The 21,974-nt window shown below is 45.4% G+C and overlaps 1 protein-coding gene across 3 annotated transcripts in view; it reads left to right on the top strand.

The window, feature by feature from the left end:
- Positions 1-21,974, top strand: part of RIC8B (RIC8 guanine nucleotide exchange factor B) — an 87,623-nt gene that overhangs the window by 19,836 nt on the left and 45,813 nt on the right. For all 3 annotated transcript variants that reach the window (XM_003771097.3, XM_023504437.2, XM_023504436.2), the window contains exon 3: positions 17,554-18,162. In XM_003771097.3, the coding sequence (XP_003771145.2) occupies positions 17,554-18,162 (609 nt within the window). The remainder of the gene's footprint in view (positions 1-17,553; positions 18,163-21,974) is intronic.

Genomic DNA, 21,974 nt, shown 5'->3' with positions numbered 1-21,974 from the left:
TGCTGCTTCAGGAGCCCATGGCGTCCCCCAAGCCAGAGCCTTTAGGTCAAGGCTGGATGCCCACCTGGGGATGCCATGGTGTTTGTCGGCTCGGACTGTGCTGGCCGGCCTCAGAAATCTCTTCCTACTTTGAGGTTTATGATTCTGTGATTCTAAATGAGGCTAAAAGTAAATTCTGGAACGTGATGACCAGTGAGCACGCTGTTTCTCACTAGGAAAATCCCCAAGCAGATTATCAAACTGTTTGCTTGGGAGTCCTCAGAAATTAAATCCAGTTACTAGAGCCCAGAAAGGACTTAATGAGAAGTCATACCAAATTAATCTCATTTCCTTTTTAAATAAGATTAATAGATTATAGTGGTATAATGGAGAGAAAGCTGACCTCAGAATCTGGGGATTTGGGTTCAAGTTCAACCTCTAACTCATCCGGGCTGGGTGACTGGGCAAATCCCTTATCCTTTCAATGCCCCAAGATACTCTTTAAGACTGCAAGTTGCAGAAAGAATGGTGATCTGTACTGGTAAAGAGAATTCCTTTACTGGGAGTTCCCTAAACAGATGAGATTATATGGTTAAAACAAGTCTAAACTCTAAACCTTAAAATGAGGTGATTCAAGGCAATTCCAGTAGACTTGGGGATGGCTCCAATAGAGCCATCCATATCCAGAGAGAACTATAGAGACTGAGTGTAGATCAAAGCAGAGTACTTTAACATTTTTTGTTATTGTTTTCATTTGTTTGCTTGTTTTTTTTTTGTTTTTTTTGTAGATTTTTTCCCCTTTTTGGTCTGATTTTCCTCACACAATATAATGTGGAAATATGTTTTTAAAAATTGCATATGTTTATCCTATAATGGATTACTTGCTGTCTAGGAGAAGAAGGAGGAAGAAAAATTTAGAAGCTTTAGCAAGGGTGAATGTTGAAAATTACCTTTGCATATATTTTGAAAATTAAAAGCTAATATACATATTTTTTAAAACAAGCTAGGATTGGTACATTCTTCCAGTGTCAAAGTCATGTTACACTTGGATTTAAAAATTTTATTTGATACAGTCTTTCATAAAATCCTTATGGATGAAAGTTAAAAAATCAGAATGTATGATTTACCAAACTGTTGGTTTGGTGGGGAGTTGGACAACTTTGCCCAAAGAAACTAATAGATGGGTGCCATTCTGAAGGACGTTCTCAGGTGGACACCCCAGGGTTTGACCTTTGGCCCTTTGGCATTGAATGTTTTTATCTGTGAATGGGATGAAAAGAGAACATTCGGTGACACAAAACTCCCAGGGCTGGCTAAAACATCAAAAGACAGTCAAGATTCAAAGAGATTTTGCTGGATTGGAACGATGGGCCAGGTTCCAGAGATATTATCGATAGATATCAAATTTTGAATTTTTTTTTTAAATTTAATAGCCTTTTATTTACAGGCTATATACATGGGTAACTTTACAGTTGAATTTTTTTTAATATCAACTGCCATGGACAACTTGGGGATTGACTGTTGAATCAAGTTCCTTTTTATTTTATTTATTTATTTATTTATTTTTGGCTTTTTTCATGTTTATTGAAATTCATTTTGAAAATATTTGGAATGATTTTGTTAATTCCAAGTTCAGTTCTAGCCTGAGGAGTGGACCTCAGCTGCTTAAAAAGCTAATATGGAGGGCTAACTTCCCTCGGATAGATCCTAGCTGGGGGGAACTTGAACAAGTCACCCTTCTTTTTTGAGCCCCAAGCAACTCCCGAGGGCGTCAGTGGTAGAGTGGGAGCTTGTCCCTTGCTTCACTTTGTAGAACTTCGGGGAACGGCACTGGCATTGGGAAGTGCCATGAGGACTCTCTCTCATGGGCCGTGCTTGGACCTTTTGTTGCACTTACCCCTAGCCTCCCGGTCAGAGGTGTGAGAGCAACCCACAGAACTGTGCTGCCCTGCCTGGCCAGACCAGCTCTGCAGGACGGGGGCTCCTGGGAGATCCAGCTTCTCTCCGGAGGAGGAGGCCCAGGATGGGACAGATGTCCTGGGGAAACCTTCCAGGAGGCCTCGGAGATGTTTTTGTAACAGTTCACAACAATAATAACATCACATTTTTATGTGGCATTTTAAGATGTACAAAGTACTTCCCAGTCACACTTGAGATGAGCAGTGCAAATATTATTCTCTGTTTATATATTTTTAATGAGCATTGCTTTATGGATCCTGTTGGGAGAGAAACAGCAAAACAAAATGGAAAAATCATGGGAGAGAAACAGAAAAAAGAAGTGAGCTCAGCATGTGTTGATTTACCTTCAGTCTCCATAGCTCTTTTTCTGGATGCAGATGGCATTTTCTATCCAAAGTCTATTGGGATTACCTTGGATCCCTATTTATTTTTATTATTACTTTTATTTTTCCTGAGACAGTTGGAGTTTAAGTGACTTGCCCAGGGTCACATAGCCAGGAAATGTTAAGTATCTGAGGCCAGATTTGAACTCGGGTCCTCCTGACTTCAGGGCTGGTGCTCTACCCACTGCGGCTGCCTACCTGCCACTATTATTTATTCCTTATTATTGTGTTCAGATAGATTCAGTGACATATCCAAAGTGAGGTGTGTGCCAGAGGGGAAGGAACTTTGTAGGGACCATCCGGCTCCCTCACCTTGCAGACCAGGAAGCTGAGTCCCAGGGAAATGAAGAGCTTGGCCAAGGCCCGCAGGCCATATAGCCAGTGGGATCAGGCGGGTTCAGAGCTCTCGACCTGGCATTTTCCCTCAACACACATATTCCTGGGCCCATTTGAAAACCCGCTCACGCCTCTCCTCCATGTGGCCCAGATAACCTGGTTTTGTTTGGCTGCTTAGGGCCACCCCAGCTCTTATGGCCATCTCAGTCCCATATACTCTGAAGTTTACTGCTTCCAAATCCTGGTCTCAACCCCCATCATCCCCTGCAGAAACAAACAAGATGTGGCTGCTCCTGAGGAAGGGCCCTTCGGGTCTCCAGCAGTCCCCAGGCTTCGGGACTGGCGGGGCAGCCGGGAGATGGGGCGCCTGCCTTGATGTCAGAAAACGTCACGGCCTGTGCAACTTAAAATAAATGATTCCCCTTTCTGGGTCTTCTTCCTCCTGTGTGAATAAGGAAGTCAGACTATAAGAAGTTCTTAACTTGATGTCCATGACCGTGGTCTGCTCGTTTTCTTAATGTAATACATTTGGACCCAGGACCTCTTTACTCCTGCCACCAAGAAATAAGATCAAGTAAAAAGCACACAACAGAGAACAAAAGGAAATCTGTAGGAAGCAAGGAGAAGCTGGACAGCTTGGAGACAGTGTATAGAATTTATCATCTAGGTTTTCTTGAAATGAATCCTTACTCATGCTCTGCTGTGAACATGACAATGTTTTTTCCTTACTCGAAGTTTTTTCTTTACTTGTTTCGTATTCAAGTTTAAAATAACTTTTAATATTAGTAATACAATAACAAAAATATCACAGATTTGGTTCTTTTTACAATCCTTTGCCTCTAAAAACATGGAGTTTGTAGGCTTCACCAGTGACCAGAGGACCCCAGGACTTACAAAAGTGGATGAAACCCTGACTGCGATGGCCGCTGGCATCTTTTCTGCTGGTTCTAGATGGAGAGGTGAAGGACGAGGACCAGGGTGGGATGAGGAACTCCCAGTGTGGGGCAGGAGGGAGCCCCTTCACCAGTGCAGAACAGTCCCTTGTTAGTAATCTTGGATCTTTGAAAGCTTCAGCCTGAGTTAGAGGGGCCCTCGGAAGTCCAGGTGCTTCTGGCTATTTTGCAGCCAAGGATAGCTGAAGCAGGAGAAGCTGAGTTGGGGCAGAAGCGGGGGGGGGGGGGGGGGGGGGGGGGGGGGGGGGGGGGGGGGGGGGGGGGGGGGGGGGGGGGGGGGGGGGGGGGGAACGGGGAACCAAAGGGACCTGCCCATTTCTAAGAGAGGGGGAAAAGAGCTGAGGGTGTGTATGTGTATCTATGTCTGTGGCACGGGTGTATGTGTTTATTTTCTAATTCATTTCCATGTAAGCTGCATATCTCCCATCTGTTTAAGGGGCATTTGTTGATGTAACATGTCTTTCAATTCCTAATTTAAGAGAGAGCTCACACAAACTTTATGATAAAAAAAGGATTGCTGTTCTCGCCATCTCCCTCTTGCTCTTTCTCCCTCCCCTTCTCTCCTTCTCTTGCTCTCCCTTCCTGCTCTCTGTCTCCTGGAGAGGATCCAAGTCTTGTCTTATGATGGAGACAAATGATTCCTAGAACAGAATAAGGAGGAACAGGTGGTTAGCACTGTGACCACAAGAGGAAGAAAATCCCCAAGCTGAGCCTTTCAGGAGACAGTTGCCTGGCCAGGGGTAAAGATGGGGCACCCCCAACGATGGACTGAGAGATTTATATCCTAATCTCATTGTATCCATGAGATTTTGGGGCATTTTTTTAAAAGATGTGGACTAGTGGATTGCTTTTCATCTCTTTCTCCCTCTCCTTATTTTTCTTTTCCCATCTATCTCTTATCTCTCTCTCTCTCCCCATTTCTTCCCACACTCCCCCCTGTTTCTCTCTGTCTCTCTCTGTCTTTGCCTCTCTTCCCCAGTCTCCCACCTCCCAGTCTCTGTCACTTTCTCTTCCCTCTCCCATTTTTCTATCTGTCTCCCCCCCAGTCTGTCTGTCTTTCCCCTCCATCTCTCCTTGTTTGTCTGTCTTTCTCTGTCAGCTCTCTCTGTCTCTCTCCTCTCATCCCCCCCCTCCCCCAATTTTTCTATCCATCTCTTGGTCTCTCTCTCTCCCCCCAGTCTCTCCCCTCCATCTCTCCTTGTCTATCTGTCTTTCTCTGTCTCTCTGTCTGTCTCTCTCTCTCTCTTTCTGTCCTCCCTTCCCCTCCCACCTTTCTGTCTCTTTCTCTCCCCCCCATCTCTCTCCCTTTCCCACTCCCCCTTGCTCTCATGTTCTTGCTCTCTCCTGGGCAGGGCCCTTGAAGGTGAGGTTCCCTACAGGCTTCTGTGACATGTTCTGGGCTCTTCCCTAACTTGGCTTTGGACCTGCTGTTCAGGTTTCTATGCTGGCAGAAGCCCCTGCTTCTGGGCTGTTGCCACTGTGCTCGGCCCATCCTTGTTCCTCTTGACTTTGCTCTCGGCCTGTCTCAGGGCAGTGACCACTAAACAGATTTTGGCCTCTCAGAGGAGGGATTAAACCCTGCCGCAAAGCAGATCTGCAGCCTGGCTGCAACTTAGAAGGCTGCAGAGGCTGGCGGCCATGGTGGGTATTTTCTGAGGGCTCGGCCTTTGTGGGGCCTTCAGGAAGTATCGGTCTCCAGACGTGTTTTTGAGCATGAGACTCTTTGCCCCCACACAGGTGCCCAACATGTAATAGCAAGTCAGCTCTACTTGGCACTTAAGGCTTTAGCATGTTAGCTCATTTGCCCCTCATTCCCTTCCCCATTTCACAGATAAGGAAGCCGAGGGAGGGGAAGTGGCTGCCAGAGGCCACACAACTAGTTCTCCAAACATGGGCCTTCCTGACAACAGACCCAGGGGCTGAATGGGCTTCTTTGCGGCTGCAGGGGTGGGATGTTTCCATCCTCGGGGTGCTTCACAAGCTCCCTGAGCCAGAGACACTTGGGTCTTCTCTCTCCTGGGCCAGGCGCCTGGTTGGGGACTCGGTGCTGAATGGTTGTCACCACGTGTCATTGCTGGGCCCCCGCTGTTGTCTCTGCCCTGAGTGCGAAAAGAGCAGACTTCTCTCCCAGGCGTGGGTAAAGCCCACCTCCTCCCTGGCCTCCTTGGCCTGGTTCCCCTTCCTCGGCCACTGTGGGGAGGGTTTATCTGACCCTGGGCCCGCTTTGTTCTGCTGTCATCCTTTACAGCCGTGTCTTACAAGGGGAGGGAAAGAGCCCCAGGTCGTTAAAAGGTTCAGGGAACACCTGGGATCCAGAACATAAAGATGGACAACAAGGCTGTTCAGATCGTTTGAATTGGGAAATAGGCCGCCCGCATGTTGTGTTTGGCAGAGAGCTGTCCATCTGCAGGGTTATGGACCTCCTGAGAACCGTGTTACTGTGCTGTGGATCTCATGAGCGCTCCAGTTACCGGGTGGTGGGATAGTCTGGTGGGTTTCCTAACACGACCCACCACGCAGCAGCATCTAGAGAGGTTGTTGGCCCCTACCACGTTCTGGGGACTCCTTCAGTCAGTGTGCTCAGGTTGCAGCCTTTCAAGACGCCTACAGCTCCCCTCTTTAAGCCCCCAAATTCTGCGTTGTCTGAACTTTTTGACTCTTTACCTTGCTCTCAAGCAGAGTCCTTCCTTCGGTATTTCAAAGAACTGCGGTTCCATGTGCCAACTGACAAAGCAGAAATCTACCTTCTGTGCCTTAGGGGGTTGTTTTTGGGAATGAGTGGAAATGGCGTTTGTTTGGTGCTTGCTGTGTGTCAGTACTGGCCAAGCCCTGGAGGTGCAGACGTGAAGCCAGGGAATGCCTTACCCTCCTGTAGGAAAGACAGCATCTGCAGGTGGCCAGGGAGGAAAGAGCTCTGGCCCAGGAAGTCACTGGGCAGCCTGTGACCCAGCCGGGGGAGGGGGAGGCCAGAACTGCGAGGCCTGAGCACGATAATGTCTCCTTTGCCATCAGCCTGTGCTCCACGGGTCCTCAGACCGCACGCACAGGGACGTTGTTGGAAACGAGCTTGGGGAAGGACCTCCCGACCCACCCAGCCTTGGAAAACCCAGGGTCATCTCTCCAGTGATAAAGCGTCCGAGGAGCCTTCTAGTCAAGGTTTGAACATACAGAGGTCATCTGGGGTCATCTCTAGTTGTCCGGCCACTGGCCCTGGATGGCTCTGGAAGAGAAAAAAAAGCTTTCTCAGTTGAGAGCTAGAGTCAACAATAATATGTGAGATTTTTGTGGGATTTGGGATGAAAATGAAAGTAGAGAAACAGAACCAACAAAAAAGATTGTACAAAAGCCTTTCTAGCAGATCTTTTTGTGGTGGCAAAAAATTAGAAATGTGGAAATCCCCCATCAACGGGGAACAGCTGAACAAGTTGTAGTGTACGATTGTGATAGAATACTAGTGTACTGTAAGAAATGACCAGCAGGATGCTCTCAGAAAGATCTGGTGAGACTTACATGAACTGATGCAAAGCAAAGTGAGCAGAATCAAGAGAGCATCGTATACAGTAACAGCAACAGCAACATGGTCCAATGATCAACTGTGAATGACTTAGCTATTCTCAGCAAGACAGAGATCCAAGACAATTCTGAAAGACTTATGAAAATGCTCTGCATTTTCAGAGAAAGAACGGATAGAGTCTAAATGCAAATCAAAGTATTCTTTTTATTTTATTTTATTTTTTAATTATAACTTTTTTATTGACAGAACATATGCCTGGGTAATTTTTTACAACATAATCCCTTGCACTCACTTTTGTTCCGACTTTTTCCCTCCCTTTCTCCCTCCCTCCACCCCCTCCCCTAGATGGCAAGCAGTTCCCTATACATTTTAAATAGGTCACAGTATATCCTAGATACAACAATATATGTGTGCAGAACCGAACAGTTCTCTTGTTGCACAGGGAGAATTGGATTCAGAAGGTAAAAATAACCAGGAAGGAAAACAAAAATGCAAACAGTTTACACTCATTTCCCAGTGTTCTTTCTCTGGGTGTAGCTGCTTCTGTCCATCATTGATCAATTGGAACTGAATTAGATCTTCTCTTTGTCAAAGAAATCCACTTCCGTCACAATATATCCTCATACAGTGTTGTTGTTAAAGTATATAATGATCTCTTGGTTCTCAAAGCGATCTTTTTTTTTTTTTTTAATCTATGTTTTCTTTCATAACTTGACTATTATGTAAATGTTTTCCATGAGTGCACATAACTTTTTTCATGACTGTTTTGCATCACAGCTTATAACCTATATCAAATTGCTTGCCTTTTCAATGAGGAAGGGAAGGAGAGAATTTAGAACTCAAAGTTTAAAAAAACCCTGAATGTAAAAAGAGTTTTTATATATAATTGGGAAAGAAGAAAGTTTTCAACATTCACCTCTTCAAAATCTTGTGTTCCACATTTTTCTCCTTCTCTCCCTACCTTCCCCCTCCCTTAGACAATATAGGATAAATATGTACAGTTCTAAACATATTTCCAGTATTCATGCTGGGTAAAAAAGAGAAAAAATCAGATCAAAGGAGAAAAATAAAACAAGCAAACAAACAATAGTAACAAAAGGTGCAAATACTATGCTTTGATCCACATTCAGCCTCCATTCCTCTCTCCGGATTCAGACGGCTCTTTCCATCACAAGTATGTAGGGATTGGCCCAAATCATTTCATTGTTGAAAAGCGCCAAGTCCATCATAGTTGGTCATTTCATAATTTTGTTACTGTGTACAGTGTTGTCTTAGTTCTGCTTACTCTCACTTCATGTAAGCCTGCCCAGGCTTTTCTGAAATTAGCCTGCTTGTCACAAAAGAATAAATTATTAAATAAATAAGAAAGGAGAAAAAAAAATTCCACAGTCCTAGACTTGTGTTCAGATCAGCTTCTGAACCCACTGTCATTAATGTGCTGGATAGGCCCAGTTACTGAGAAGAGAGAGGACCTGAAGGAAAACCATACTTCATGCTATGAACTCTTGACATGTAAAAATCAATGCTCAATAGCCCCAGGCTACTGTGTTTTCTGAGCTGCCTTTGATCTGAAGCCCCTCCACCCTCCAAAGCCACATGGTGCAGTTGGTTAGAATTGTGTGTAAATAAGAATAGACAGACTCTGGATGAGAGCTTTAGTGAAGGACTTTGACCTGTCTCTTTGGTCTGCTCAGGAAGCTTTTTTCCCCCTTCTTTTACCTGATAAGTGAGATCATAGAATATGTCCCCTTTAGATAGATGTCATTGTGTATTTTGTAACAGAAAAGTGGTGTGGTAGAGTGCAAAGAAAGCTAGCCTTGGAGTGGCCCAGGTTCAAATTCTGTTTCTCTCCTCACTAGCAGTGTGACCACTGCCTTGCTGAGCCTGTTCCCCTTCTGTTTGATGAGGAGAATAAGCCCTGTAGAATGTATCTAAATAGGCTTGTTATGAGACCCAAATGAAGCAGTGGCTATAAAACTCTTAGCTGATATTTAGACAAGCAGTGCTTCATTTGCAATCACAAATTTCAGCCTATTCTTTTTTCAGTAAAGAGGCTTTTTTTTTTTTTTTTTTTTTCCTCCTCCTGCCTCTTGTCTCCACTGGAAAAAAGAAAAAGTTTACATAGTAAGTGTACGTAGTCAAGCAAAAATAAATTCCCACAACGTGGGAATAATAAATTCCCTCCATGGGGGTGTCTGCCCCCAAAGCCTTCTCCTCTCTGTCTGGAAATGGGGGGCTGGTTATCTCTCCAGTGCTCTAGGATCAGGGCCGTTCACTGTATTCACAGAGATCTCAAGTCTCTCGTTGCCTGTCTTTGCAACATTATTAGTTTAGAAATTATCCTCCTGGTTCTGCTCACTTCACTTTGCATCAGGTCATACAAGTCTTCCCAGGTGTCTCAGAAAGTGTTGCTTTGGTCATTCCTGAGAATACAATCAATTGTAGACCCCCTATTCATCCAGCCATTCCCCACTCAACTGTGCACCTATTGCTTTTCTAAAGCCCTTGAATCCAGTCCCAACATTTATGGAAGGTAACATTTAGGGGCAGATAAGGAAACTTGAAGCATAAATCACTTAAGTCATTCAATTCTCTCTACTTCTCCTTTGTTCTTTTTATAGAACAGGCTGCCCCTGTAACAGAACCTTTTAGAAATTAGCCCTGTAATTTCTTCTTAATTTCTGATTTAGGGAAATTTCTATCTGTAATGTTTGGGTTTTGAAATCTGCTTTTTTTTTTTTTTTAATAGACATAGATACTGTCATTGCAGTCTTAGGGAGATGTGCACTGGGCTTAATTTTTCTAATTATTAAGATGGAATTTCCCATCTATTCATGCTTTGTTTAGTGACCTTATGATCAGCCATATATATATTTGAAACAGATGGAGTTAGGCTTGGGAGTCTTTGCTGTGAAACCAGTCTCTAATCAATATGATTAATAACTAATCAATATCAATGATCAAATCAATAAGTTGGGCCATTTGGGCCCAAATCCCACAAAGGCAGTACCATGAAAGGCACTGCAGAGTAGTGGTTAGGAGCCTGGATTTGAAACCAGAATTTGCGTATAAATCACACTTCAGACACTTGTGGGGTGTGTGATTCTGTGCAGGATGATTTCTCCCTTCAAGCCCTAAATTTCCTCATCTTTAAAATGAAGGGCTCACATTTGCTGTTAAAAAAAAAAATGGCAGTCAAGCTTAGAACTGGAGGTTCTTTCTACCGCCCAACAAAGTGGGCAGGGCCTTGAGAGAGGGTCCAATCCCCAAAGGTTTTTGACATCATCAGCCTGTCCTGTCCGAGCAGGGACACTTGACTAGGATAGTAGTGGGGTGGGCATAGAGAACAGGCCAGAGCTCTCCTTCATTGAGTTTCTGATCCACAGAGGGCAATGGAAGGGATTCCCAAGACTTTGTCCCAATCCCCCTGGGCCTGAGCTCCCTCTGAAAAGTGAGGGGTCTGTTTAGTTGACATCCACAGGCAGTTCCAGCTCTGAAGCTCTCATAGGGAGATTCCAAGGAGTGTCCAGTAATGGTCCGATTCACTCGCAGTTTCAGCCTTTTTAAGCAAAGTAACTTCCTCCATATGCAAAACCCAATTTTCAGTGTATTTTTAGAAAACAAATAGCCACACAGCATTTGACTCAGGGTAGAGCATTTGCCTGTCACGTGGGCTCTCTTACTGTGCAGCCTTGGTTTCCCAGGACTGGCCAAGTCTACCCCTAGCAACGTGATCCTTTGTATACCTGGGACCCCCTTTCGCCCTTGGGACTCCCCCGGCCTCTTTGCTCCATCTCCAGGGGTTCTCTGGGACCTGTCATTGTTTGCTCCCACATATAATGAAAGTGTGCCTTCCTCTGAAACATCCCCGGACGAAAGGAAAGGGCACTGGTCTGGGGCATTGAGATACTCGCTAGACTCAACTCTGTTATTTGGTGACATTGAGCAAGTCATTTCACCCCCTTGGACGACCTCAGTTTCTAGTCAGTAAGTGTACAGGTTGGACTAAACTAACAAACAGTTCTCCAAATGTGATCCAAGATCCTTCCAGGTTTGAAACATGTTTTAATTTCTAATCCAGTAAAAAGAAGTATAACCCACCCAAACAGAAGCTGTTCTGGGAGGAGAATTGCAAGATCATAAAATTTGAGAACTACTAATCTAGAATTAAACTTTAAGAACCGTTAAGATTCCCACTGGGTCTTGTTCCTTCTGTATTCTGTATTCCAAACTGATAACCAGCTAAGAATTCCTCCCCAATTGCTAATGGGATATTAGCGGCAATCTCCACCCCTCTCTTCCTTCTAGGTCAAGGAACATATGGGCACTTTAATTTTGTTTTCCTCAAGAAAAAAGCCTTCTGGGCTGTTAGGAATTCTTTGTATTCATTTTCCCCCAGCCCCATGAACAAGGCCCAATGTCTTGGCCAATCAGTTGTGATTCAAATGGGGACTTTTCAGATGTGTGTCTGGGAGGGGAATGGAAGAACTTGACTCTGGAATTATCTAAGCTTTTCTCATTTTTTTTTTTCTTTTTAAACAAATGTGTCATTAGTATTCTCAGTCTGAGAATTTCTTCATTTTTAACTCATCAAACATTTTTTGCACTTTATAGTATTTTATTTTAATCAATTACATATAACTATCGTTTTCAACAATCATTTTTATAATATTTTTCTTCCTTCCTTTCCTCCACTTTCCCCACTTGCACACTAAGCAGTGTTAAACATATTCCACATCAGTCGTGTTGGAAAAGAAGAATCAGAACAAAAGGGAAAAATGAAAAAACAAAAACAAAGAAAAAATAGAACTAGTATGCTTCAATCTACATTCAGTTGCCGTAATTCTTTCTTTGGATACAGATGTCATTTTCTCTCCTAAATCCATTGGAATTGGCTTAGATCACTGTGTTGCTGAGAAGAGCTAAGTCTATTGTAGTTGATCATTTTACAGTGTTGCTGTTACTGTGTACAATGTTCTCCCGGTTCTGCTCATTCACTCAGCATCAGTTCATGTAAGTTTTTCTAGGCTTTTCTAAAATCAGCCTGACTATCGTTTTCTTACAGAACAGTAATATTCCATTACACTCACGTTTGGTCATTCCTCACCTGATGGGCAGCCACTCAGTTTCCAGTTTCTTGCCACCACAAAGGGCAGCTACAAATCTTTTTGCACATGTGGGTCCTTCCCCCCACCTTTTTTTTAATTTCTTTGGGATACAGACCCAGCCATTTGACACTGCTGGATCAGAGTTCATAGCCTTTAAGACATAGTTCCAAACTGTTGTAGAGAATGAATGGATCAATCCCCGACTCCACTGTCAATTCAGTCAATATTTTTAAAAGCCTGTGTATTAGTAAGACATGGGGCTGGGGGAAAATGAATACAAAGAATTCCTAAAGTCCCCATCTCCTCCCACCCTCCTTGGCCCATCAGCTTTGGGTAGCTCCTTGAAGTCAAGGACATCTTTTTTGTTTCTGTGCCTGGTACATGGTAGAGGCTTAATCAATGCTAGCTGATCAAAGCCATTTGGAGAAGAAATAGAGGGAGACCCGTCATTGAAATGATATTTTGGGATTATCAAGTGTGTGTTATACTTTTACGCTGCAAATACTGCACTTGTAAATAATAGTGATTTCTGATTACTCTATGGAAAAGTCTCCCAATCCCCTTCCCATGCCGAGTGAGGGTGGGTGAGCCTTGGGGAGCAGTCACATCACTCCCAAGTCACTCTGGTCTTATGGAAAGAGCCACAGGTTCAGTCTCTGCTTCTATCAGAATTGTACGATCTTCGGCACTTGTATCCTCTGTGGGCCTCAGTTTCTCATCTGTACATTGAGAGTTAGGTGAGCTTTGTCTAAATTCCTTTCTCACTTTTTTATAGTAAAACGAAATAGGACAAGGGAAAGAACACTGATTCTTACTTCATTCTCCCCCCACTTTATAATATTTTAGTTTTTCCAATTACATGTAAAGATTGTTTTCAGCATTTACTTTTATAAAATTTTGATATACATTTTTTCTCTCTCCCTTCTCTCCCCCCCCCCCAAGATGGCAAGCAATCCGATGTAAGTTACACATGTATAATCATATTAAACATATTTTCCCATTAGTTATGTTGTGAAAGAAGAATCAGAACAAAAGGGAAAAACCACAAGAAAGGAAAAAAATGTCTGTTCTCAGACACCATAGTTGTCGTCGTTCTAACCTCCCCCAGTATATTTATTTATTTATTTATTTGTTGCAAGACAATTGGGGTAAATGACTTGTTCAGGGTCACAAAGATAGGAAGTGTTAAGTGTCTGAGGCCACATTTGAACTCGGGGCCTTCTGACTCTAGGACTGGTGCTCTACCCACTCTATTGTGCCGTCTAGCTGCCCCAATAGTATTTTATTTGATTCTTACTTCTTGGGTGACCTTGAGCAAACCATTTCCCTTTCCTAGGCCTCAGTTTCTCCCTTTGTAAAATAAGCTAGAGAAGGTCAAACCACGCCAGTATCTTTGCCATGAAAACTCCAAATAAGGTCATGAATGAGACGACTCCACAACAAAATGAATGAATGAAAATCATTCCCATCCCTTAGTTCTCGTTGTTGGTGCTGATGGGACAAATCCCTCAAAGCAACTCAGATCCCCAGAGTCATCAGACCAGGGGATCGGCAGAGAACGCTACAAGTCAGTAAACATTTTGAGAAGCATTTACTTAGCGCCAACCTTCGGGCAGGTGATCCAGTCCCGCGGCCTCCTTTTCCTAAATGAAAAAAGAGAGACTGGGAAAGGAGAAGGGCTGGGTCCCCAGTCACCCCGCCGAGCTGCTGAGCCCTTTTGCCTGCACCGTGATTGTGTTTGTGTTTGTGACACACAGCTGGTGCCTCTCCTTGTCACGTCTTACTGAGGGGAATAGAGTTTCCTTCCTGTAAGGGCACAGGGAAGGCATCAAGAGGAGGTGCCAGTGATTTCTCAGGACTTATTATCCTATGATTATCATATTGTAGATTTTATATATAACATATAACAAACATAATAGGACTTTTCCCGTTATTATTCCGTATTATTATTATTGTTTTTCTGTATTATTACCCCGTGCTATTCTTGTGGCCCTCTGCGGTTGGTGACACCAGTGTTGTGGTGCGTTTTGCAGCAGGCAGAGCAAAGGCAAGTGACTTGGGCAGGAGCATACAGCGAGTGGCCCGCCCAGGACCAGCCCCGGTCTTCGGCCTCTGTCCGGGCCCTTTCTGCCTGACCGGGGGTGCGCTGCCTGGGCCCACTGGGGATTGCTGATGATGATCTGTGCTAGAACAGTCGCAATTCCCTCTTCAGCCCAGGTTTTGTTGGGCACCCAGCAATCTCTGCTCAACTCCCATAACTTTCTGAGCCGCATCAGTGAGGAACTAGAAGCAAACGGGAGGCGCCTGGGCGCCTGAGCCGCATTGGTATGCTGCCGGGGTAGACAGAAGGCTCGCTTCTCGAAAAGTGACCGGAGCCAGTCCCCGTGGATTGTCATGCAGATGAGCGCCCAGAGCCAGGGGCAGCTGCCTCCGCTGACTTCTCTCTGCAGCAGAGCCCACCTTCCTTCCCTCTCCCTGGCCCCCTCCCAGTCCCCATCCTCCTCACCCCTCAGTTTCCCGTCCTTCTGCTTGATCAAGAACAAGCTTGGTGTAGGTTTGCCGCACAATTTATCAATGGTTCTGTATTGTCTCTTGTCTCATGTGGGTGAGCGCTGGCCCTCCCTTCTCCCCCCAAACTGCTGGGTTGGGCAATTTGTACATGGAGCAAAGCTGGATTTCTGGCCATCAGGCCCTCTAGCTGTGTGATTCTGGGCAAGTCTCCTAAGCTGTTTGCCTCAGTTTGTTCACCTGTGAAATGGGGGTGATAATAATAGCAACCTACCTCACAAGGTTATTACAAGGTTTGGTTGAACTTACATAAATAAAATGCTTGGGGACAGCGGGATGGCACAGTGGATAGAACATCGGCTCCAAAGTCAGGAGGCCCATTCAAATGCAGCCTCTGATACGTAACACTAGCTGTGTGACTCTGGGTGAGTCACTTAACCCCAATTGCCTGGCCAAAAAATAAAGTAAAATAAAGTGCAAGCCTTAGCAAACTGAGGCAGTTGGAGTTTAAGTGTCTTGCCAACGGTTGCGTTCAGCACTTCCTGACTCCTAGCCCCCCAGCTGTGTGTCCCTAGCTGCATCACAAGCTGAGGCACATGTCACAAGATAGGAGCTGTTATCATTATTAGCTTAGAAGTCTGACCTCCTCCCACCTTTCCAGAGCTTGGAACATGCTCCTCAAGGCCAGAATTCCCGTCTGGTTCCAGTCCATCAGGTTTCATGGGTCTCTTGCAGTCTGGCCCGGTTGGTTACAGGAGTGTGCCTACCTGCAGAGGAGAGAGCTCTAAGCCCTGAGTCAGGGGGCCCTGAGTTCAAATTTGGCCTCCGACACTTTCTAGCTGTGTGTTTAGTTTCTGTCTGCCTCAGTTTCCTCATCTGTAAATTGAGGATGATAACAGCATCTATCTGAGAGGAACAAATGAGGTAATAGTGGTAAAGTCTTAGCACAGAATACATAAATATTAGCTGTGATGATGATGATACTTTTAGGTTTGGGGAAAATAAGGTAGCCAGAAATCCCTCCCTCCGAGTAGAACTTCTCTTTCCCCTTTCCTGCCCCATCCTCACCCCCCCCAAAAGGGCCTCCTCCATGATGGGTTACCAGGGCTCATCGCTAGTGTCTGATGGGGACCTCTCCAGGCGTCCAGCAGAAAGTAGCTCTTTTTTACTGAAAGGCAGGAACCTCGGTGGACCTTAGGCTACAAAGGAAACATTTTTTTAAAAGGTCTTCTCTTGGGTTTTTTCCCTCTCTTGGAATTCATCATTGGAAGATGCCAACCTATGGGGTTCTGAAGTCAAATACTTTGATAAGTCCTGTGAGGTTGTGGGTTAAAGTAAGACCGGTGTTAGCAGCTGCTGGCACAGAGGGCCCCCCCCTTTGGTTGCTGGGTGACCTCTGAGCAGGAGCTCTGAGGCGGGGCTGGCCTTTGGCCGGCACTTTTAGGGGTGTCCTGAGAGTCCCAAGGAAGGGATCTCTTCCTTGTAAAAGGGCTGCCATCCTGCCTTTGCACTTGATCTGATCTTCCTTTCTTCAGGGCTCTGGCAACAAAGGGGGAAAGAGAATATGGCGTCTGCAAATTTTTTTTTTTAACTTGGAGAAGAAAGAGGTAATAGATGTGCTGTTATGTATATGGAGTTCCCTTTCCCCTTACACACCTTTTTATCGATGATGGTTTTCCACTGTACCAGAGGAAAGGGCTATATATGAATAGGGGCAGCTAGGTGTGCTACAGTGGATAAAGCACCAACTCTGGAGGCAGGAGGATCTGAGTTCAAATATGACCTGGGATACTTGGTACTGGCTGTATGACCCGGACAAGTCCCTATCTCCGCCTCCACTTGTGCTTCTCTCTCTGTCTGTCTCTCTCTCTCTCTGTCTCTGTCTCTGTTTCTCCTTTCTCTCTTTCTGTCTCTCTCCCTCTCCTTGTCTCCATCTCTCCACAACACATCCTCCCCTCCCCGCCACACATACCAAAAGAACACCACAGATTTTTTTTTAATGCTTCTCATATCAGAGACCCTCACCATCTGTGTCACCCGGTGAGCCCTGGATTTCTCCTTTGTAGGAATAGGAGGGGTTGGAGGATAGGGCCTCTTGGGGCTCCTGCAGCCCTTGATTCTGGAAATGTCTTCAGGTGGCCAAGAATAATCCTGTTTCCTGAGCTAATACTTTGAATATTGACTCTGGAATGAGAGGATCCAGGTTCAAATCCCCAATTTGATGCTGGCTGACTCTGACTTCCATGGGCCTAGATTTCCTTCTCTGTAAAAAGAAGTTGATTGAGGTTCCTTTGAGCTCTGGTTTTAGGAAGTTTTGTCTCTGTATAGATATAGACAACCTAACCTTCTTACTGGCCCATGGAAACATGGCGCAAGATAAGACAAATTTACAAAGTGAAGTTACTTATGACAACAATGTTATAAATGGGTGATGAGCCACCGGCTGGTAAGGTTGGCATTGATCATAATGCAGGAATGGCTGTATTGTGAAGAGGGGTGGGTTGGTTCAGTGGTCTGTGTATAGAAATTCTTGATTTATCACTAAAGACATGTCCATCTTCCCCAGTGAGGCTTGGGAGAAAAGCGGGGACCCTGTGCTTTACAGCGATCTCACTTATTCTATGGATAATTTTCCTTCTTGGGTTAAAATCAAGAGAAATGGGTCTGTAGTAAAGGGAAGCAAGTCTGTGAGGGTGTACTTTGACAATGAGAGCCCTTGGCTGTGGCCACTAACTTCAGCAAGTTAAAGTTACGTTTCAGAACCCTTTGTCTGAAATTCTGGTTTCGTTTTTGTTTCCTCTCGTTTGATTCAGAAACTTTGTGAAGGAGTCTTCAAGGTCCTGGAGAAGGACATCTCGACGTCCTGCCAAGTCACCTGCCTGGAAGTCCTCCGCATCCTTTCCCGAGACAAGAAGGTCCTCGTTCCTGTCACCACCAAGGAGAACATGCAGATCCTGATGCGGCTGGCCAAGCTGGATGATTCGGAGGCCTCCCTGGAGGAGGCGGCCCACTTCCCGGTCATCGTGGAGTCGCTGAAATGCCTGTGCAACATAGTGTTCAACAGCCAGATGGCTCAGAAGCTCAGCCTGGAGCTCAATCTGGCCGCCATGCTGTGCAACTTGCTGCGCAAGTGTAAGGACCAGCAGGTCATCAGCGACATTAAGTGCTTCGACCTGCGGCTGCTCTTCCTCCTGTCCCTCCTGCACACCGACATCAGGTCCCAGCTCCGGTACGAGCTCCAGGGGCTGCCTCTGCTCACCCAGGCCCTGGAGAGCGCCTTCAGCATCAAGTGGACTGATGAGTATGAGGCGGCCATCGACCACAACGGGCCGCCCCTGTCCCCGCAGGAGACGGATTGTGCCATCGAGGCACTCAAGGCCCTCTTCAACGTCACGGTGGACAGCTGGAACGTCCACAGCGAGGTAGGCCGCTGGGAGGGAGGCTGGCGATCACCGGTGGGCTGGCGGGTGGTGGGTGGCTCAGGGGCCGGCTTTGGCCCCTTGGGTATTCCGAGAGCCACTAACTCAGTGAGCTGCACCGTGCGGCTTGTTTTATTACCTTTCCCCCAGCATGCTTTATCCCCCTTTAAATATAGTTTGTCTCTTGAATCTCTTGAAAAAAGTGATTTAATTATGGGCTGAAAATCCCATCAACCTGAGGATTCAGTTATGAGGTGCTGAGGGTACGTTGTCTTTTAAAAAAAAAAAAAAAAAAGCCGAATCATTTACAAGTGTGGAGGAAGAGCATCTGCCAAACTGGGCGAGCCACTGGGATGACCAGGTGGAGCTTGGTCGGAGGGAGAGGGTACGCTTAGCCTTAAAAAGAGAAGATAGACAGGAACACACTGGGCCAACCAACCAGCAGGTATTTATTAAGCCCCTGCTGTGTGCTGGGCTCTCCGCTAGTTGCTGAGAATATAAGTGAAATGAAACTCCCAGGGAACTTATGTTTAATGGGAGAGGCAGCAGTACATCCACACAGCATCAGTGTCAAATGACTGAATACAGGTACAGACGCTGTAGCTAAATACAAGCTCTCTTGGGAGGGGGTGATGTGGAAGAGGTGCCCGGCTGCATCTGCAAGAGAAGGATTCTGGGAGGCAGGACAAGGAGGCAGGTGTTCCAGGCAGAGCATGTGCCAGTGCAAAGGCACAGAGGTGAAGGCTGCCACATGTTCCTGGGTGAGAACAGAGAAAGAAGGCTGGTTTGGCTGGATCCTCGGATGTGTTAGGGAGGTGTCAATGAAGCTGGGAAGCAGGATTGTGGTGGCTGTAGGGAGCAAAAACTAAACGGGGGACTTGCTATTTGGATTCTGGAAGCCATGGGAGTTAATTGGGAAGAGAAGGGACACAGATCACTGCTTCAGGACAACCATTTTGGCAGCAGCCTGTACTGGAGCGAGGACCGGAGGCAGGGAGGCCAGTGGGAGGCTGGAGCAACAAAGGAGGTCAGGGTTGGTGAGAACTGGAATCATTAAGGTGGCTGGGATGGAGCTTTCACTAGAATCCAGAACGAGGAGGAAAGAGCACAATTCACCTTGGGGTTCATTTCATCTGAGTGTAAGGGAAGCTCTCTACCTTGCTACTTTGGGCAGTCCCAAGGTGGGGTGGCTGCTGTAGGAAGCTCCCCTCCCTGGCCCTCAAACAGATCCCGGGGGGCCACTTGAGGATTCCTGGTTGTTGTTGAGCTCGCTTCTAGGACTTCTGAGAGCATTCTTTCCAGACTTAGGCTTTTTATCTGCAGAAGAGCTAACGTAGATTGTACATTTTGTGTGTATATATATATGTATCCTGCCAGTCTCTCCAGTCTCTTGTGATCGTATCCAGTTAGTTATCTTGCAGGTTGAACTGGAACTGGCTGGACACTGGTCTCTGATTCATAGCCACGAGTCAGGAGCGTGATCATGTCCTGATTCCACTCGGCCTTAGCTCCTTTCCGCCATAAGCCAAGGAACCCTTCTCGTATTCTCAGATCCCATCAGCTCCAGGCAGCTCAGGCTGACATTTCAGAATGGACGTTGTGCGGTGTTCCAGACACTGGATGTGATCACTGGAAGACATTGCCAAGCAGGCGGCTCTGCTTAAGTGGCTTGTCGTATTATTGTTGTACTGTCATATTCCTTACAAAGAATTCTGTTATGTAATTATATTAATATATAATTAATATAGCCCTTATAATATTCCCCTGTAAGTATTAGACTCTTCTTGTTTCTCTCGTTCACTTCATTCAGAGTCATTTCTTAGACCCTCTCTACCCCCATTTCCCCTTGTCCCCCAGTCCCTGGAGCCAGCCCTGTGAATCTTGGCTTAAATGACCTGGGTCAGTTTATCCACAACCACATATCGGCTCTTCTCATCCAGAGCCGTGGGAGTCGTGCTCACGATTAAGGGGCTGCGTCTGCCCAGAGGTGACTTTTGAGAGGAACAGCTCGGCTCAGGAGGATCTCAGAGTAGGTAAATGGCTGGGTTTTGAAGCACATTCGCATTTTGCAGCCACACACTTGAGGGTGCCTCCCAGCACCTCTGGGGATGGCCATGGCATGGCCGTGGTGACTGGCCTTGGCTGGGAGGAGCTCAGACACTGAGGAGCATTTGCAGTATTGAGCATCCATGTGTATTCGGGGCTTCCTGCCGTTATTCTCTTTGTGCATCATTGATCGTGGGATTGTGATGATTGTCATTGACTCTTTGCAGTCACGTAGTACCCTCTGGGACCGCTGTTCTAGCTTGGCATGCAAAGCAGGAAGGCCCCTGTGGTTTGCCAGGACACGCAGGTGCATCCTAGAGGCGTGCTAGGGCCTGTGTGACCCGGGACTGGGAGCCATCAAGAACCCGATAGAAGTGTCGGGTGGAACTGGCCCTGGTCTAAAACAGAGAAGCTCCTAGAACACTAGGAGGTGAATGATTTGTCCGGGGCTCCCCAGCCAGAATGTGTCAGAGGTGGGTCTTGAACCCGTGATTTTAAGGTCAGTTCTATCCATTATAGCACACTGCCTCTCTAGCTGATACAGAGGCAAGTGTTTGTTCTGCATCTGCTCTGTGCCGGGCACTGAGGACGGAAGGGCAAAGAACAAAGTGATCCCTCTTCACAAGAAACTTTCACTTTAATGGGGGAGACTAGCACTTATGTAAGGAAATCCAGCATAAACACAAAATGATTAAATACCCATATGTAGGAGGTAGTTTAATAAACCTGAAGTAGTTTGAGAGGAAGGCCGCTGCCATTTAGGGCTCAGGAACAGCCTTGTTCATAAGATTCAGCTCTTGGTTTTTTGTGATTTGTGTTTTGTTTTTGAGATAGATGCTACTTCTATTCTCATTTTATAGTTTTGTTTTGTTTTTCAATTAAAGCTTTTTATTTTCAAAACATACACTTGGACAATCCCTCAACATTGACCTTTGCAAAACCCTGTGCTGCAAATTCTCCTCTCATCCCCCCCCCCCACTCGCTCCTCTAGATGGCAAATAATCCAATACATGTTAAACATGTTAAAATATATGTTAAGTCCAATATATGTATACATATTATACAATTCTCTTGCTGCACAAGAAAAATCAGATCAAAAAGAAAAGAAAGAAAACAAAATGCAAGCAAACAACAAAAAGAGTGAAAATGTTATGTTGTGATCCACACTCAGTTCCCACAGGCCTCTCTCTGGGTTCAGATGTCAGCTCTTGTTTGGACCCATGCTCATCTTCTGTAGCATCACTGAAAGTATCTCTGTACGACTCCAGAGTCAACAGGAGGAGAGAGTTGAAACAAACCTTGGCTATGTCACATTTCTTGTTTCATTTCATCTTTTCCAAAACATTGTTCTTAAATTTTTATGAATCTGTTATATCTGACTGATTGTAGACAACAGTCTGTGATGATGGTTTGGTTCCAATACAGTTTATTGGTTGGTTTATTATTTTATTGATAACTCTAGCTGGTGTTTTGAGGTATAAGTTTTTATAATGGGGATTTTAAAAATGTCAGCCCATGAAATATCCTGATCCCCTGATATATAAGTCTAACTACCAGGCCAACTTTTCATAAGTATTCAGTAGGTTCTAAATTTTTCACCATTTTTTCCCAAATTTTCATCATCCGCAGTGATGTGTGCTACTGTTTACATTGTTTCTTTGCATAATTTACATTAAAGCCTGCATATGGTGGAAATTTGTAATTTCCTGTTCAGTGCTTTCTTTCTACTGTGGAGCTATTGATTAAGTTCCCAAAAAAATTTGAAAACT

Source organism: Sarcophilus harrisii, chromosome 5, assembly GCF_902635505.1.
Source record: "Sarcophilus harrisii chromosome 5, mSarHar1.11, whole genome shotgun sequence".
NCBI lineage: Eukaryota > Metazoa > Chordata > Mammalia > Dasyuromorphia > Dasyuridae > Sarcophilus > Sarcophilus harrisii.
The sequence above is the reverse complement of the archived record's forward strand: the minus strand, read 5'-3'. Positions and strand labels throughout refer to the sequence as shown.